This window comes from Podarcis vaucheri (assembly GCF_965113315.1).
Source record: "Podarcis vaucheri genome assembly, chromosome: 7".
Classification (NCBI taxonomy): domain Eukaryota; kingdom Metazoa; phylum Chordata; class Lepidosauria; order Squamata; family Lacertidae; genus Podarcis; species Podarcis vaucheri.
This window is the reverse complement of record NC_138765.1, coordinates 51,897,817-51,916,163: the sequence shown is the minus strand read 5'-3', so window position 1 is coordinate 51,916,163 and position 18,347 is coordinate 51,897,817. Positions and strand designations below refer to the sequence as shown.

The 18,347-nt window shown below is 46.4% G+C and overlaps 1 protein-coding gene across 1 annotated transcript in view; it reads left to right on the top strand.

The window, feature by feature from the left end:
• The first annotated feature begins 606 nt into the window (after positions 1 to 606).
• Positions 607 to 18,347, top strand: part of CDH1 (cadherin 1) — a 29,784-nt gene continuing 12,043 nt past the window's right edge. The window contains exons 1-5 of the mRNA XM_082229303.1: positions 607 to 762; positions 2,011 to 2,128; positions 16,965 to 17,191; positions 17,355 to 17,498; positions 17,976 to 18,131. Coding sequence (XP_082085429.1) covers positions 697 to 762; positions 2,011 to 2,128; positions 16,965 to 17,191; positions 17,355 to 17,498; positions 17,976 to 18,131 — 711 coding nt within the window. The 5' untranslated portion in view covers positions 607 to 696. The remainder of the gene's footprint in view (positions 763 to 2,010; positions 2,129 to 16,964; positions 17,192 to 17,354; positions 17,499 to 17,975; positions 18,132 to 18,347) is intronic.

The window sequence follows — 18,347 nt, the reverse complement described above, 5'->3', positions numbered from 1 at the left end:
GCTCTCACCACCCTTTTCTCCCCAGCGTAGCTGAAAGAGGGGGAAGCAACCGGTATGAGGGGCTTCCGGATGGGAAACATGGGAGCAGGAGGCTGAAGTTCAATGCGGCACAGCACATCCAGCTAGGTTTGGGGTGCTACCCAGATACTAGAAGCACGGGTGCTTAATTCGGATTAGTGCCGCTACCCCGGGAGACCCACTCCGAGCGATTCCACGAGGAGTACAGCATCAGGACGTGCTAGTGCCGAAGAGAGGCGCCAGTGAGCCCGCCCGCGCCTTTCAAGGGGTTCGGGCAGAAAGGCACCACAGCCCCCCCCCGCCTCCCCGCCCCCTTCAGGCTGGCTCTACACGTGAAGCCTGGCAGAGGGGCTTTCCCCATTCAGGAGGAAAAGGCAAGACTGCCTGTAAGCAGAAAGCTAGTCTCGCAGTTGCAGAGGAAGGGTTCTCGCTACGCCGCTACTTTTCTCCTTGCAAGGAGCAGAGAAACACTCTGGCACGTCCCTCTCCTCCTCCCCCGCTTCGGGTTCAATGGGGGCTCTGGCTTGGCCTGAGGAAAAGAGTGACGCTGGCGTGGAGCCCCGCCCCTCTTCACGCATGGGGCGGAGCCTCGTTTTAGGGCGGGGCATCGCACCTGCCTGAGCCGAGTGCGCGCCGAGGGCCAGAAACTACCTAGCGCTCGACGCTTGCGCTTGCACGATGGCAATGCTGCCGCCACTGCCGGGACGCCCGTCGGGGCTTTGCTTATTCCTGCTGCTCTTACAGGTAAGAGGGGCCTCACGGGGCGCTGCTCGGCGAGAGGGTACGTCCAGCCTCCCCGCTGCCGCTGAAGCCCACCCTGCTCTCAGAGAGGGAGCCTTTCTCCTTTCTTCAAACTATTTCTGTTAAAACTTTTGGGTTAAGTGTAGTGTACAGATATATGTATAGATAGCAAATAATAATAATAATAATAATAATAATAATAATAATAATAATAATAATAATAATACTGTAGTAAACGGGCGACGGGCGGGGAAGTTTTGTGGAGAGAACATAAGCTTGCAGTGTTGCATCCCACAGTTTGAAATAAAGGTCACAGTTTCAAACATCGTCCTTCTCTGAAGCTGTGGTACAATAAATATATTATATGTTATCCCAAAATAACTTTCCAGAAGGAAGTAGGAGTCAGTGGTGGGCTGCAGTCATGTTCCTTTTGGACCACATGAATTATAAAACAATCCACTTTCTTCTGAAAACTATATTTTTGGTTGTGGAAGGTTTATTTGACTTAGTTGTCAATCAAGACAATGGTCCAGATTTGTCTCCTTTCAGGTTACAGTTCGCTTGTTTCCAGTTTCTTGCTACCACTGTATGTGCCAGAAAGGTTCATATGATTTGAAGAGAAACCAGAAAGTGAAAGACATTATTTGAAACCTATTGTGATTTCTTCCTTAGCGAAAATGTATAAAAGAGCCATTAAGGGGGCTGGTGCTAAAGTTTGTCCTGTATTTAATGTAATTTCACAAAAACCTTTTGTCCAGAACCCCTTTATTAAAGGGTTATGTCCACCACATATGTTAGAATGTACCTGGATCCCCCCCTTGCAGCACGATAGATTAGTTATCAAGGTGTGAGGAATCGGTGCCACCTTTGTGCCAGTTTAAATGAATGCTCTTTTACTTTCATTGGAGAGAAATGAAAGGATCTTTCCCCATGTAATTGTTCATGAACTTGCCTGTCATTGTTCTTGTATCATAAGAGACCCTTTGACCATCATTGGTGCCCCTAAAAACATTCCCCCTGCCCCAACCAAGATAGATACTAAAGAGTTATGTGAGTAGCCTTGGTTAGAAAGTTTGAAAGAGACATGGGCAAAATGCTTAACTATCGCAGGTGGAAGGATTTGGGGGCTCTCTCCGACTCACCACGAAAAAAGTTCTATCAGGCAGGCTTAAAAGTGGCTGCTTTCCTTGAAGCTCCAGGGAGGTGGTTTTTGCTGCCTCTTGATTCACTCTTATTTTTCCTGCATGCTAGGCTGGAAGGTGGCTTTGTGAGGAGACGGCAGACCCGTGTCAACCAGGCTTCAGTCAACAGACTTACACTTTCAATGTGCCCAGGTCTAACTTGGAAAGATATCGTGTGTTGGGGAAGGGTAAGAGATATTTCTTAATACTCCCTCTCTCCTTAAGATTTCCATTTGTGGGTGGGGCATTCTGCCTTTACTTGTCCATAATCACAGAATAACCTTGTCAAATTTGCTGCGTAGCCCAGTCTCTTTCTTTAAAACACAGTAATGTATTTAGGGGGCTGGATTCATCATTCTGCTAAGTATGCTAAAGAGCAGAGCCCAAGCCCCCTGCTGTGATGTCACTGTCTGGGAGTTTCCAGGGACAAGAAAGTGCCCTGTTTCCTTAATGTTATTGCAGCTCATTCTTCTGGCGAAGGATGACTCACAACCGATAAGTGTGAACAATCCTGTGAGAAAAAACAGGCTGTAGCAGCCATAAGGTAAATACAAATAATAACAGAAATTACATGCCCTGGGCTTTGGCTCACTTGTAGATTCACTGGATGATTACTTCCTCCTTCTGTAAGGGGAAACTGATTGACTGCTGGGCAAGGTATTCTTTCTTCTGTAAAATGGGTATAACAACTTGCCTTTCAAGGTGATAGGGATAATGAAAAGGCTATTCTGCAAAGCACAAAAAGTGCAAGTTTATGAATGATAAATGGAAGAAAGTTGGTGAATCTAGACTCTCAGCTCAGCTGCATATGAATATGTGTCCAGCTGGGAGCGCAGATTGCCACCTAAGAAGCTCTGAAGCTCTCATATTTGGGGCAAGTTAGTGGTACCAGGTTTTTGCCCCTTAATCTGAAGCACTGCTGTTGTCTGCTTGTGACTGGACTGGAGGAGACTGCTCTTCAGTCCTTTGGTATAAACCTAAGTAGTTTATAGAGACAGGAAGAGACATTTTGAGCCACCAAAGTGTTAACAAGAAGTTCAGGTAGCTTCAAACCTGCCCTTTCCCCCTCCAGCGATTCAAGGTGGAGCCTGATGGTAGAGAGACGCTGACTTGTTCCAACCCGCAGCTGCTGGGTGTGTTGCTTGTGTTTGTTCATCTGAACTTTGACTATCGCTCTTGACTGGTTACCTGGCAGCCCAATCAGGGGCTTCCTGCTTTTCTGCTTATCGTAGTTTCGTTAGCATGACGAGGCGGGCTGCGGGCCATGTCAATAATCCTTTGTGAATCATTTACCTTGTTTCACATGGAATCGACTTGGAGTCTTATTTTCCGTTCTGCTATGAAAAAGATTGGCTCTTGACCGTTGACCTTGGCTGGTGATCATGAAATAATCCTGAATTTGAGCTGGCTTTGCAGGTCGCTATCCTATGTCCTGACCTCTTCTTCTCCATGTCCTCTTACCCTGGTTGAATGCAAAGCCAGGCCCCTGAAATAATAATCACCATCATGCTTATGCAGCTTTTATTATTGGCATTTCATCAAATAAAGCTTAAGACAGCCAAACTTTTAAGTAACAGATCTTACTAGTAATGTCAAGACTTTTAAAAAAGAGGCTTTTGAAAGTCTTGCCCTTCCCCATGTTCTTTCTTGCCAGTTACTAAAATCCATTCTTATCAACACTATTAGTGAATGTGGGGACAGTGGATCAAAGTGTTCACAGACGTTGTGCAACGCAGGTTTTTGGCTGCCCTGTGCTGTCTGGGGTTGATGGGAGTTGTAGTCCAAAACATCTAGACTTGGGAAGGCCATTCTTTGCTCCTGTGAAAGGGAAGGGGCTCCCTTTTTCAGTGGTGATTAACTGATTTTAAAGGGACAGATTTAAGCCTCAGGTAAGCAAGCTAAACTTGACTCAGTTTCTTGGCAAGAATGTGGTACACACCCAATGCAGTTGATCTTAACTGCAAAGTGGAGTTAGCACACTTGTCTCAAAATGCAGACAAAGTGGGAGGGAGAGGCATACTAATTTTCGTTCTTAGTGCTAAGTTGGATAAGGCAGAGGGGGAAGCAGAGAAAGTTGTATAAATGCACATATTGCTCATCATCACAATGAAGCTAATGACATGAGCTTAGAAAATATTTTATTGGCTTCCAACAAACCAGAGACTCGGGCATTCTGAAACATTTTTCCAGAATCGGAAACCTTTTCGTGGTTAACTGTGAAAGTGTAAAGGCTGTTAAAAGGCACAAGATTCCTGAAGGAAACCAACAATTGGCATAGCTGATGGCAGAACACTGGACGTTTAGCAGCCAGGCATGTAAATAACAACTGCCCACTTCCTGCTAGAATGGTGTATCTTTTTTGTTTATAGGCATTTTTGTTCATTAACATGGTCTTTAGCGCATCTTAGTGCAGGGTGCAAGAGTTGCTGTACTGATCCTGGAACCGAGAGCAGTCAGCGCTCAGTAGAAAAGCACCTGCTTGCAAGTGGAAAGTACCAGTTTCAATCGCAGGCACTGCCAACTTGTAGTGCTAGGAAAAACCTTGGGAAACCACTGCCAGTCAGAGTTGGCAGGACCAGGCAATCCTTAAAAGTGAGTGAGTGCGTGCCATACTATGGTGCTACTTAGTGGAGGATTCTACAAGCTTTTGAATTGCACAGAACTCTTCATCAGGACATAGAAGGATATCACTGCTTATTTGGATGTACTTGATTGCCCTTTACCTTCTCCCCCCACACCCCACCCAGTTAAGGAGGACAGTGGGTGTCCTACCGATGATGACACAATGCCTCTGCGTGTGAATATGCATGCAGTACTTCCTGCTTGTTTTTGTATTGCAAAATTAGAGGGAAGCTGAGTCAGGTTGTCGTGTGCGTGTGTGTGTGTGTAAATTGCACTTGTGCCTCCCACAATTGAACTGCTTATCACAGGCTTTTGGGGGTTGTTGCCAGTGAGTCAGTGCTGGTGATTTCCTGCTATGGTAACAAATGTGAGAGTTGCTTGGCGTTGTGGTGAAAGGACTGGGCTGCAACCAAGGAAGTAATCTGGTTGAACCTCAGCTTTGCTCAGTGGCGTAGCGTGGGTTGTCAGCACCCAGGGCAAGGCAAGTAATTTGCGCCCCCTAACCCGTGGATTTGCGCCCCCTAACCCTAACCCCCAGATGTTGCGCCCGGTGCGGCCGGCCCCCCTGCATCCCCCACGCTACGCCACTGGCTTTGCTACAAACTCACTAGGCTGCCTTGGGCAGTATGCATCTGTATACCAGTGGCTAGAAACTGTTGGATGGGAGAGTGCGCTTGTGCTCAGTCTCTGTCACCCTATCTGCAATATTGGGGGAGTTAATAATACTGATCTACCTTATAGAGTGGCTGTATAGTGCCTGCAAAGCACTTTGTGCACTTGAAAGAACTATACAAAGTGTTTACAGGTAACTCACAGCTCAAGAACATTTAACTGGTGCACATTCAGCACATTTGTGTTTGGCAAATTAAAATGAATAAATAAACAGGGGTCTCAAAAGCGGGCAGGCATCTGGGGGGGGGGGAGACTTTGACAATCCCATCTACCATTGAACTCAATGTGTTTTGACTATACATGAGTTTTGGTTTTAGGTGCTTTCCCCAAAATGTAACCCCATCATAAGTTGATAGTCAACTGCATATAAAAAGTTGAGAGTCACCTGCATGAGATACTGTGATGCTGACCTGAGCCAAATGGTACCACTTTAGAGGTTTTTAAGGCTCCCACTTTGATGAAAGGGCACATGACAATGAAACAGTTACATTTAGGAAAACACTCCAAACTCTCCCTGGAATCTAGGAAGCTCCATGGAAGTGAAGTTGCATTTTTTGCCAGATGGCGCCTGAAAGATCTGTCTAGGTATTTGTGGGTGAATTAGAGCCTTATTGCTCACCGCCTTGGCCTTGGCCAACTCCTGATAAGGCTGCCCAAGATAAAGGTCCACTGCTGAACCCATTTGAAAGGCTGTCCAGTTGAAGTTAGGGATGTAGGAAGCTGGAAGCTTCAGATCATTCACCTATCTAGTTCAGTATTGTCTATGCTGACTGGCAGCAATGGCTGTCCAGGTTTCCAGGCAGGGAACCTCCCCAGTCCTCACTGGAGGTGATTCTTCCAGGCATTGAACTCAAGACCTTTTTATATGCAGAGCAGATGCTCAGCCACAGCCCTTCCTCAACAGTGAGCATCCAGACAACAGGCATGCAGGGCACCCAGGGAACAGCCTTTTCTTTTTTAAAAAAAGTTTTTTTATTTATACAACAAGAAAAACAAACAAACAAAAAACACAAATACAAAATTATACACAAATTACAAAAATAACCATAGACACATGATATTCTTAGCAAACAATAAAACATCTATTGGTCTTAACACTAAAGACCCAACCTCCTGTCTATTCCATACTTCAAATTCATATTACTTATTGCCAATACACTTTTTTTCATAATTAAACTTATTCTCATTAAATCTAATTTCTTATATCTACCTTACAACTATTACTGAAGTTCCTCGAATGCTGCAACAGAATTTAAAATTCTTTAAATCTGAAATTTAAAGAATTTCAGATATTCTTTAAAAACGTCCCATTTAGAAACACATTCCTGTTTTGATTTATTCTTTATTTTTTCTGATAAACCATCTAATTCAGCATATTCTGTCAGCTTTTGGATCCAATCTTGAATAGAGGGGATTTCATTACTCTTCCATTTTGCTGCGATCAAAACTCTTGCCGCCGCTGTCGCATATAAAAACATACCCTTCCTCTTTTGTGGAATATCCAAATCTGTTATTCCCAGGAGGTAGGCCTCTGGTTTTTTATTGAAAGAGATCTTTAGCATTTTTTGCAGTTCTGCATGTATACTCTCCCAGAATACCTGTATTTTCCTACATATCCACCACATATGGAAGAAAGGGGGAACAGCCTTTTCAATTGTGTATTGCTATCTAAATTATAGTTAGGAATTTTAAAAATGTGCATCTCTGCATATAAATCAGTGTATGCAAATGATATTTAAATATATGTTTTGTTTTCCAATTGTAATTGGCAACCTGGTGCCTTTCACATGTTTTGGATTACAGCTTCCACCAGTCCCAGCCAGCACATTGGCCGCGGCTATTGGAAGCTGTATTTCAAAGCATGTGAAAAAGTATGAGGCTGGGTTCTAAGTTTGTCCTCCAACAAAAGTTGTAAGACAACAGTAGCTAAAGGTGTATTGCTCCTTGTAGGAGACCTTTTGGTAAGAGGGGACTGGATTTTTCTCCTCCAGACATCTTTGTATTTGCTGGTTGGTGGAAATAAATATGGACAGTGTCCCTTTGTTCTTGTCTGGGACAAAACACTCAGTGCCTCCCCTGCAGCAGCTGCTGCTCTGTGCAGTGGGCTGCACTGTTTCCACCAGGGTGGAGATACAAAACAGGTAAGCCAGTATTTGAGCAGGCATGTGGAAGCTTTGAGATGTACATGGGCAATTGCCTGATGAAGTCTGTGTGACTTAAAAGCTTGCATAATTCTGCATCACCTTGAGCTTTTCCCGAAGAGCTATGATCTTTTTTGGGGTGGTGGATGTGGTATCCACAATATTCTCTCTCCTTTCACTGAGTAGGTGAAAGCAAGCAAACTCTAATCTATTCGGGATCTGGTGCACACACTGGCTGGGCACAGGGTTTCAAATTAAGTAGCACTTAAGCCCCAGAGGGGTGCACCTGGGCAGCCCTTTAGCTGAGCTCTTTCAGATGTGGCAGCCAAGACAGGGGTTGATGATAGGGTGAGATCCCCCAGCCCTGCTAATCCTCAGAGGTGCTGCACTTCAAAGGCCCTTGATTGGAGCAAAGGGCTATCCGCAGGCCTAACAAACTGGCCTGTAATTAGGCAATAATCTCTCTATCTCTCTGGTGTGCATTTTTTCAGCAGGTGTGTGTCTCTGTCTGTGTAGCCATTCCTTGTTTCTGTCACCCAGCTGGAGCTAAACTCAGCTTCAGGGCTGTAACACTGGCTGATTTAAAGAGCCCTGTTCACACACACACACAGAGAGAGAGAGAGAGAGAGAGAGAGAGAGAGAGAGAGAGTTAGTTTGTATTTTGCGGAACTTATCTGACTGGGTTGGAAACTTATCCCCTTTTTTTTAATCAAGGGATTGATCGACTACAGCTGACCCTGTTTGTTTTGCACTAAAGTGTGCTCCCCCAGGAAGTAGTAGAAGGTGGCAGTAACTCCCCAAAACTCGAGTAGGATTCTGGGGCTGAAAAATTCACCTGGCCAGCCAGATTGCCTGCCCTGGTGCAAGTTTCAGCCCTGCTCAAATGACAAACTCCCCCCACCAGCAGCTTCAGATTAAAACTGTGTCTTAGATTCAGAGGAGAGGAAATGCATTCCTGGTCCTTTCTGCAGGAACAAAATAGTCCTGGAGTGTAAAAGTGAAACCTGTCCAGTGAGCTTCCTCGAATCCCCTGAGAGGTTCTGGCCCTCCCTTTTGCTTTGTTCCCTTGTTGATTTTGATCTGGAATGACATGTGCCAAAAAAAAAAAAAAAAAGGATTCATGTGACTTTGGAGAGAGTCACTGATTTCCCAGGCTAGAGAACGTCAGATTCCAAGCCCCCGATGGCTCACTTCTACCCACTGAATTTCTGTCTGTGTGCAAACATATGACAGCCACCTGAATCAGTTTTCAGGTGAAACACTTGTTCTGTGAGTTTCAGAGTCATGGCGAAACTCCAGGGTGATGTCACTGCTCAAACACAGAGCCTGTGTCTCGATGCAAGAGGAGAGTGGGGCAACCATGTCTGGTCGCACAGTCTGTCTGTCCTTCTTCCTTCATCGACCATTTCAGATGACGGAGTCCGCATTTTTGCCATTGAGTATAGAATTTAACCACAAAGATATGCATGGTTCAAATGCAGCAGCTGATGCTACAAGTTGGCGTCCCAACAGATGCCAGGTGAGATCTTATTGGATCCACTTTGGTTATATTAAGTGCTTGAGCTCCAGAGATGGGCAGAACTCCAACTTATAAGGAAGCTATCTTTGTTCTAAACCAGTATCTGGTGGCAGTAACGGACTGGATAAGGGTGAATAAGTTGATATTTAAGACAGAGGTACTCCTGGTCAGTTGGAAGATCGATCAGGGAGTAGGGCTTCAGCTCCCCTTGTGGACTCAGCATTGCAATTTGGGTGCATTCCTGTATTCTGCCCTGAACCTGTTATCCAGCTTTCAGCAGTTGCCAGGAGTGCATTTGCACAATTATGGCTCATGCACCAACTATGTCTGTTTCTTGAGATGCCAGATCTGGCCACAGTGATGCTTCAACTGGTCCAGAAGCTTCAACTGGTCCAGAATGCTGCAGTCAGTCTGCTGACTGGGGCTGGATACAGGAAGCATGTTTTCCCCTGGGCACAATTCAAGATGCTGGTTATGACATATAAAGCCCTCTATAGCTTGGGCCTGGGTTACTTGAAAGATCACTTCTCCTTTTCTGCACCTGCCTGGGTGCCAAGTTCCTCAGATGAGCACCTTCTCTGGGTCCCATCAACATCGGAAACATGGTTAGTGGTGACATGAGAGAGTCTTTTCTGTAGCTGCTCCGATATAGTGGAATTCCCTCCCAAGAGAGGATAGAGTTGCTCCCTTGTTATCTTTCTACCAGCAGCTTAAAGGTAAAGGGACCTCTGACCATTAAGTCCAGTTGCGGACGATTCTGGGGTTGCGGCTCTCATCTCGCTTTACTGACCGAGGGAGCCGGCGTTTGTCCGCAGACAGCTTCCGGGTCATGTGGCCAGCATGACTAAGCCGCTTCTGGTGAACCAGAGCAGCGCACGGAAACACCATGTACCTTCCCGCTGGAGCGGTACCTATGTATCTAATTGCACTTGACATGCTTTCGAACTGCTAGGTTGGCAGGAGCTGGGACCTAGCAACAAGAGCTCACCCTGTCGCAGGGATTCGAACCGCCAACCTTCTGATCGTCAAGCCCTAGGCTCAGTGGTTTAGACCACAAGCGCTTAGGACCTTCCTATTCAGACAGGCCTATAGAAACTAGGTGCAGGTGATGTTGACCACTGTGCTGCTATCGGAATGATTGGTATTTTAGTGCTGGTTCTAAATATGCTTTATTGTATTTTAATGATTGTTTTTAGCTAGATTTTATTACTTTGACTCGTTTTTATTACTTTGTACAAAGACATTTTTAATATGTTGTAAACCACCTTGAATCCCAGTTTGGGAGAAAGGTGAGATAGAAATGCGTTGGATAAATGAATAAATAATATTGGAAGCTGTTAATTCTGTGCATAGGGAAGTGGAGTCTTGTTTTGGTCCTGTTGTCTTCTGGGCTGGGGGACATGGGGAGATGACTCTCCTCAGGGAGTGGGATTCTCCAGGGTGGTGCTACCCGTATTTGGTGCTGTGTGAAAGAATTCTTGGTTCCTCAGACATTTACAGTCAGGAGCCACAGCTAATGCTTTCGGGTGTGGGTGTTCTTTGAAGCTGATAACAAGCCACAACCAGGGGCATGGGTCTGCTTTCTTGCTGCCTATTATTTGCTGGGGCTTTCTCTTTCCATACCAGAGGAATTAAAACTCGGTGAATGCCTCATTCTCTTTTCCTGAGCAGAGCAGCAGAAGGCCCAAGAAGCAAGTTTGTTTTTTCAAAGAAGAGTGAGTCATTTTAGCCCTCAATGAACCGAAGATAAGGTCTTTATTTCATGCGTGGGGTAGAGGTATGGGAACTTTGGCCCTGATAATGTATGCCATGGCTGCTCCCTTTTCTCTCTGCCCCCCCACCCCGCCAAAATATCCACACCGAGTCTCCAGACTTTGTTTTGAGAAAATGGACTGAGATTCAAGGTCAAGCCAGCTGTTCTTGCAAATCCATCATTCACAGCAGAGAAATTCAGTCTGGAAGATGCTGAGAGAAGGGGGAGCAGTGGGGCACACACCCCCATCTTGCCAAGGGTCATAATGGAGTAGCCTCCCTTGGATGTTGTGGGGCAGCTGCTTGAGGCATAAACATCCTGAGGTGCCCAGTCCTAATTAGACCTGTGGGTTGTGCTGCTATTGTGGTGTCCACTTCAGTGTCTATAGGGAAACAGGGGCGCTCTCCTTCCATTAAGCACTTAAGGGGTTCCGTCCTAAATGGATGCTGGTGTCATGAAGATACCATAGGCTTCTTTTTCTTTCTTCAGTGTAATTATTTCCAAATTGCTCCCTTTTGAGGAGGAAATAATGCTGTCGTGTTTTGATGCCCAGATGCTTTTCTTTCACAACTTTTGCCTTTCTGGATTTCAGAATTATGAAATTCAGAGTAGACCTATTTAAATTAAGGAACCTAAGTTAGTCATGTCCATTAATTTGAACGGGTCAACTCAGAATAGAACTAACATTGGAAACAGCCAGACATATTTTGCAAGAAAGATGTATATATCCATAAAAATATTCTAATTTAATTTTTTTTTAAAAAAAACTTTTAGGTAGTGATTTCATATTGTGCCTTGAACCTGGCAATGCTGCCAGGCAGGGATTGAACTTGGAATTTCCCAGCTGCAACGCTCCCACTGAGCTATGACAACTCCCCTACTTTCTTCTTTTCTCTGCCTGGATGTTCCAAGAAACATGGGGACAGATTCTGTGTTGGGATTCTGGTGTTGCTTTTAACGCCCTCTAGCAAATGCAGACTATACGTAGTGCGTCCTTGGAGCCACTGGGTGGGGAGGGTGACAGCTGCTGATTCAGGGCCTGCCGGATCCTGCCTAGGCATGGCTCAGTAGGAATGTGCTCTGCTTCAGAAGTAGGGCAGCTGGAGGAACCGGCTTAGCGCTGCTCTCTTCCTCTGAGCAAAGTGGAGTCCATTCAAAGCTGATGCTGAATATGCCATCCATCACATATGTCGTCTATCATCATTGCCTAGCACCCAGGCTTAGCTTTGGAGCCATGTCTGCGTGCAAAGGGAGGGTTCTTGGTCCTGAGTGCCTCCAGGGGCAGCAATCTTTTTCCAACCGGGAAGCTGCTGGGGTGCTGCCAGCGCTGGGAAAGGAGTGTTCAGGTGTCCCTCAAAACAGCCACGCCTTTGTAATAGAAATGCATTTTGTAGAAAAAAGAAAGGAAAGGTGCCAGCAAGGAGAAGCTTCCCAGAGGCAGAGGGAAAGAACACAAAGACACATGCATGCACACACACAAGCCACATGACTGAGATTCCCCCTGGAAAAATCTACAACTGGCACAATCCACTTTGTCCTTCCCACAAGCCTCCATTCCTTTAATAGGAACTGGGGCAGAACAGCTCTCTCCAGGGTGCCCAAAGTATCTTTGTAATACATGTGATCTAGAAAAGGGTTAACATGGTGAAGGAAGATGTTCTTTCGGAAGCTGACTCCAAGAAGAAAGGAAATAACCATCATCACCCCCAGCAGCAGCACCCCCAAATAGGCCTGGCTGTGGGCCCAGGGAAGTTTTCAATGGTTATTGAGTTTCTTATATTTTGTTGGGAGCTGCCCAGAGTGGCTAGGGAAACCCAGAGAGATTGGTGGTATATAAATAATAAGATGATGATGATGATGCACCTGCTTTGCATAGCAACGGATGTTCCCAAGTCCAGTTTGCAACTTCACAGGTAGCAGAACTTTCTCTGTCTGGGGTGGGGGATAACAGCTGTGCTGGCTGGGGCTGATGGAAGATGTAGTCCAAAACATCTGGAGGGTACCGAAGTTTTTGGGAAAGTTGCCCTTGAGTGTCTTGGTGCCGGAGGCAAAAAAATCCCAGATGCTACCCATCACCTCCCTCCACCAGTAAAACCAGGGTACCAACTAATTCTGCTGGTTACAATCAAGATTTGGGATGTCATGGCTGTAGCAAAGTGAAGGGAGCTTGAGCTGCAAGTGGAGCCTTGCTGGCAGCCCATTGCAGCTCTTGCTTGCATACCTTTGTAGGGTACTATGCCTGCATCTGCGGGGCCCTCTGCAGCCTCTTTGCTTAGCCCACAGTCAAACGTGGCACAAGCTTCCTGCTTGCCAGTTGTGACTGCGGTAGACTTTGTCCACAGGTCAGCTCCTGGTAGTACTCTGCATGCTAAACTCTGATCGCTTCCTCCTTTCATGGATGTGGGCAGAGGTGGTTTTAGTCCACAGCTTCTGGATCTGTGGAACTTGAGTGGTTCTTTGGGAGATGGGAGAGCAGGTGAGCCCTGCCAGCCTCACCTGCAAGGGCTGCCCAGCTAATAAAGAGAGTCATGGTGCTGAACTGGCAACAGCTCCTTGTAATGGCTCTTGCAGCTTTGCAGGGTGGTCATTGCTACTTTCTAGTTAATGAGTGGATATTTGTTTTTCATCCTTAATCGTGCATATTTAATGCTGGGAACAACTTCAGATTCTTGCAATGGGAAATTTTATTTTACGTCAAGCTGTTAATGCTGTGGTTTCTCAACCTTCTTCCTCCATTTGCTTTCATTTCCTTAAAGCAGCTTTGGTCAACCTGGTGCCCTCCGGATGTTTTGGACTGCAGCTGTCCTCAGCCCCTGCTAGTGTGTAGTAAAAAAGCATCTATGGAATCCTATGTTGGCTAAAGTTGCCAGGTACCCTTCATAGGTTGTTGGACTACAACTCCTATCAGGTCCAGCATCCTACAGCTGTTCTAGCTGGGCTGCTTTAAGGAGGCACTGGTGTTTAGGGCATATGGCCTCTGCAGCTGAAAAACCCCAACTCCTTTTTGGGGCATGCAGAGGGTGCAGCTGTTCTAGGTTATTGCACAACATCCCGCAATAGTTTTCACTTCTGGTGGGTGGTTCTGTTTTTCTGTTCCAAAAGTGTAGCTTCCCTGCCTCCCTCTTGAAAGATTGCAGATTGAGTCAGTTTGTGTCTTGTGTACATGTGTAAATCAGAACAGCCAGCTGTGTGAGCTTCCTCCCTGTTGTCCAATGTTTGTTTCTTCATCTTCATCTTCTTCTTAAAATTGATATACCAACTTTCATGTGAAGATCTCAGTGCAGTTCACAAGAAGCAGTGCACCTACCATTAAGTGCATGATATTGCTGCTTTTAGTACTGTCTCTAGGCCAACAGCGGGAGATGTTTTTCAGCTCAAGGGCCACTTTCCCCTCTGAAAAACTTTCCAGGGACCACATGCCCATTGGTGGGTGGGGCCAAGGGCAAAAGTAGGTGGAGAAACAAATACACAGATGGCTGCTTCCTACATCACTCCCCCACCCCCAGACAAGCAAGAGGCATTGCCAAGAGTTCAAGGACATATTCCAGCCAGGGAAAGACACTTAAGGGGAGCTCTGTGAAGTGTAAAAACATGCAATTGTAGAGTTGAAAAAGACCTGATTCAAAAATACATACACCCCTCACACACAAAAACAATTCTCACTACAGCCAACCAAAGACAATCAACCACACCCTAAGCCACCCCCAGCCTCTCTCACCACCAAGGAAATACAACAAGTGAATAGTAAGAGAGCCCATACAAGTAAGACTGACACAACTCCCTCTACACTAAGTAGAATAATAGAAGCATAACCACCCTACTCCACTCACCATTCCCCACTCCCCATTTTTCTTTCTTCTTCCTAATTGTTTGAACCAATTCATGAACCAAGAACTTATACATTGACCACTAATAATGAAATGTATGTTGTAGATATTTTTCCACATTATGCTATTTTTGTGATATGCAAATGACATGAGAAAACTTGGTATACTCAACTTGTTTGTATAACATTCTTGTTTATAAAACCCAATTAAAAAAAAAGAGTTGGAAAAGACCCAAAGGGTCATCTAGGCCAACTCCCTGCAATGCCGAGAACCAAGGCCAGTGGGGTGTGTGGCTTGGGGAAAGCGGTTTGGAAGAGAAGGATTTGACCCTGAAAGGTCACCATGAAAGACCTACCCAGCAGTGAGCTTTTGCAGGACTGCCCAGCCTCTGGTTTGGAGGAGGGCCCAGAGCCTGCAGTGGCTCCTGGGGTTTGGCCAGGCCTTTTTCTGGATTCTGACTATGGCCAGTATTCTTCTGCCTGGCCCTTCCCACCACCTTCTGCATTAGTGCATCCCTCTGCAGTTTTGGCCTCTGCTATTACCGTTGTCCATGTTCATATTAGTGAGAGATGCCACTGCAGCTGTCCAACTCCAGCAATCGAACACCAGTGACTTTCTTGGCATTTACCGAATGGGGTTCAGCATCCATCTCAATGAATCCTTTACATCTTCATGGCAGATAACCTAATGTTGTAGTAGCATACCTAGTAGCCCAGCCTCTATATCTCACAGCAGTATGCCTTTGAATGCCAGATATTGTGAGCAAGCCCTCTGCTTCATTCCTTGCATTATCTTCTGGCAGCATCTGCTTGGATTATGGGTTGCTGGGACAGCTGCAAAGGAATCCCTACCTGCTTCTCCTGTTCTGACCAGACGGAGGAGAGCAAGCAGCTGTGGGGTGGGAGGTTATTTCTGGAGCTTGTGCACCTTCAAGGGCTGAAAATGATACAGTACTGGAGAAACACTGAAGGCCCTACAGTTGCCCTGCTCTGCTTACAGGAAAGTCTCTGAAAACAACTTGTGTGGAAATCACTTCTCGGCCCTGCCTATAGAAGAAAAGCTGCTTCCCAAGCCCATTAGTGACCTGGGACCCATGAGGCTGCTCTGGCATTTGTGCTGGATAATTGACTCACTGTCTTGGGTCATGTTCTGCTCCCTTGATCTGCAGAGCTTTGCCTACCTCTCAGGAGTCTGAGTATGCTTAATTAACCCTGTGCCTTGCACTTTACCCTTCTTTTTCTCCTCTTCTCTGTGCTACGATGCTAGCAAACTAAATATTTGTGGGGCTTACTACTGAGCAAACATCCATAGGTTTGTACTGTACTGTTGTTCCCCTGTCTTGTCTATGCATGTAAGGCCGGAGTACCAAAAAAACCCACTTTCTGTTCTGATGCTGCCCTGTATATACTGGTCGAGCGGGGGACTGCTGTGTAGCAACAAAGAGCAAGGGCTGAAATGCCTTCCAAAGGAATTGCTTGATTTACTTTAAGGTATTTACATAGTGCCCCTCCCAAAGCTGTTTACATAGAAATAGTGAAACAATCAGTATCGGTTAATGTTATAAAATAAAATGCCCAAGAAAAGCTCCAAGGACGTTGCTCTCTTGCAGGCTGGATGTGTATTTTTTCCAGGCTGGGTGTTGTTGGGGGATTTGTTTGTGGTCACTAACAGAAGGGAAAAGAAATCAAAGCCTGAAGGCCTGATAATCCTCATCTTGTGGGCATTGCACCCTTGCAGAATCTTAGTACAGTGGTACCTCTGGTTACATACTTAATTTGTTCCAGAGGTCCGTTCTTAACCCGAAACTGTTCTTAACCTGAAGCAGCACTTTAGCTAATGGGGCCTGCTGCTGCCGCGCCGCCGCCGCCATGCGATTTCTGTTCTCATCCTGAAGCAAAGTTCTTAACCTGAGGTACTATTTCTGGGTTAGCGGACTCTGTAACCTGAAGCGTCTGTAACCTGAAGCATATGTAACACGATGTACCACTGTAGTCAAGTTAAGACCAGGAGACCAGGAGAGCTGAGGGAGAGAAACAAAACTCCTACAAGCCTTGCATGGGCTTCAATAACTTTTGCTTCTATCGTCTGCAACATTTGCGTTAACGCTAAGTAAGCAGAAAGGGGTAGCCCCAAACTGTGTCTTTCCCTACCTGCCACACAACCAAGCCCTTCAGCCGTTAGCCTGTTTCTCACCATTCTCCCAAAGTGAACCATTTCCAAACTGGAGCAGCTGAAACACTTACTAGCTGCGTGCACAGTTGATGAGTCCGCACCCTGGGAGTGGCGACAGATTGTGGAAACTTACCTTGTTTGTGTTGGAAAAGGTGCTTCCTCTGCCCATATGTTTGGAGCGTGAGCGCCCCCTGGCTGCAGCATCTTTGGGAAAGCTTGTTTTGGTAAAAGCCCACCTGCCAGTCCATCCTCTTGCTCCCTAATTGCTGAATCTCTGACGCCCCTCCCCAATCTTTCTCTCTCCTCCCTTTCATGCAGTAAACTTTGAGGGATGCTCAGAAAGGACACACCGACCCTTCGCTTCGGACGACACTCGTTTCAGGGTGCGCTCGGATGGCGTCGTGGTGGTGAAAAGGCCTGTGCAACTCCACGTTCACGAGTGGCACTTCTTCATCCATGCCTGGGACGGGGCTGGCAAGAAACACTCTGCTAAGGTGACGCTGCGAAGTCATGGCCATGGATCCCACAAGCAGCATCCTCACGCGGTATGGAGCCTTCTGTTCAGAGCTTCCTTCCTTTGCCAGCCTCCCTTGCCCTCTTTGTTTGTCAGGGAGCCTTCCAGAGGTACCAACCAAGGCTTCCATGATGAAATGCCCTGCTTTGTTCATTCCTTGCTGAGCTAGAGGTGCGTTTATTTTTATTTTGCAGGAGCCCTATTCCCTTGGTCATGGAGAGGTGCTGACCTTCCCAGTATCCGGCCCAGGCCTGAGGAGGCAGAAGAGAGACTGGGTCATCCCACCCATTGTTTGCTCTGAGAACGAGAGAGGTCCTTTCCCCAAGCAACTGGTGCAGGTAAGTTGAGGTGGCAATATCTCCTGGGGTCCCTGCAGGGGCCTGCTTCCCTTTAAGTTACTTTCCTTGATGCCCAAGTTGGTAATGTCGTAGGGTCACTGGGGGTTGAACTAGATGGGCCCAGAAGCAGAACATGAGTGCTCCAACATTACCCCCACTTGTGATTCCATGCAGAGGCATACTAACTCTTGACTGTGGAAGGGGAACATAATCATTGTGGCTAGTAGCTCTTGGTACCCTTATCCTACATCAATAGGTTGACTCTTCTAAAGCCATCCATGTTAGTGGCCATCACTACATCTTGTGGGCTGTGCATCATTGGAGGCTGTCTGCTGGGCTCATGAGCTGCAGGTGCATCTCCTCTGTTGGTGGGCAGCAATATGACATGCGTCAGGGAAAGGGATATGGCATGTTTCAACCAGCCTTGACCACCTAATGCTCAATACCTGTCATCGTCTTGATTATTTTCTCCACCAGATCCAATCTAATAAGAATAAAGAGACGACAGTCTTCTACAGCATCACTGGGCAGGGGGCTGACACGCCTCCTGTTGGAGTCTTCACCATTGAGAGGGAATCTGGCTGGCTGAAGGTGACCCGCCCACTGGACAGAGAAGATATGGACAGATACGTGGTGAGTCCCTGTGCACTGTTCAAGATCAAGTTTCAGGTTCTTCTTTCAGGGGTTGGAGCTGGCTGTTGGCAGCATCCAGTGCTTGGGTGCTGCTCCTCTTGTGGGTGGGAGGAATGGGAGAAGACATAGGTGAGACAGAAGTCTCCCTTGGGTGCCCTCTAGAGGTTTGTCGGCAGCTGTCAAGCTGTTTGGTGTTGCATTAGGGCTGGCTTCTCC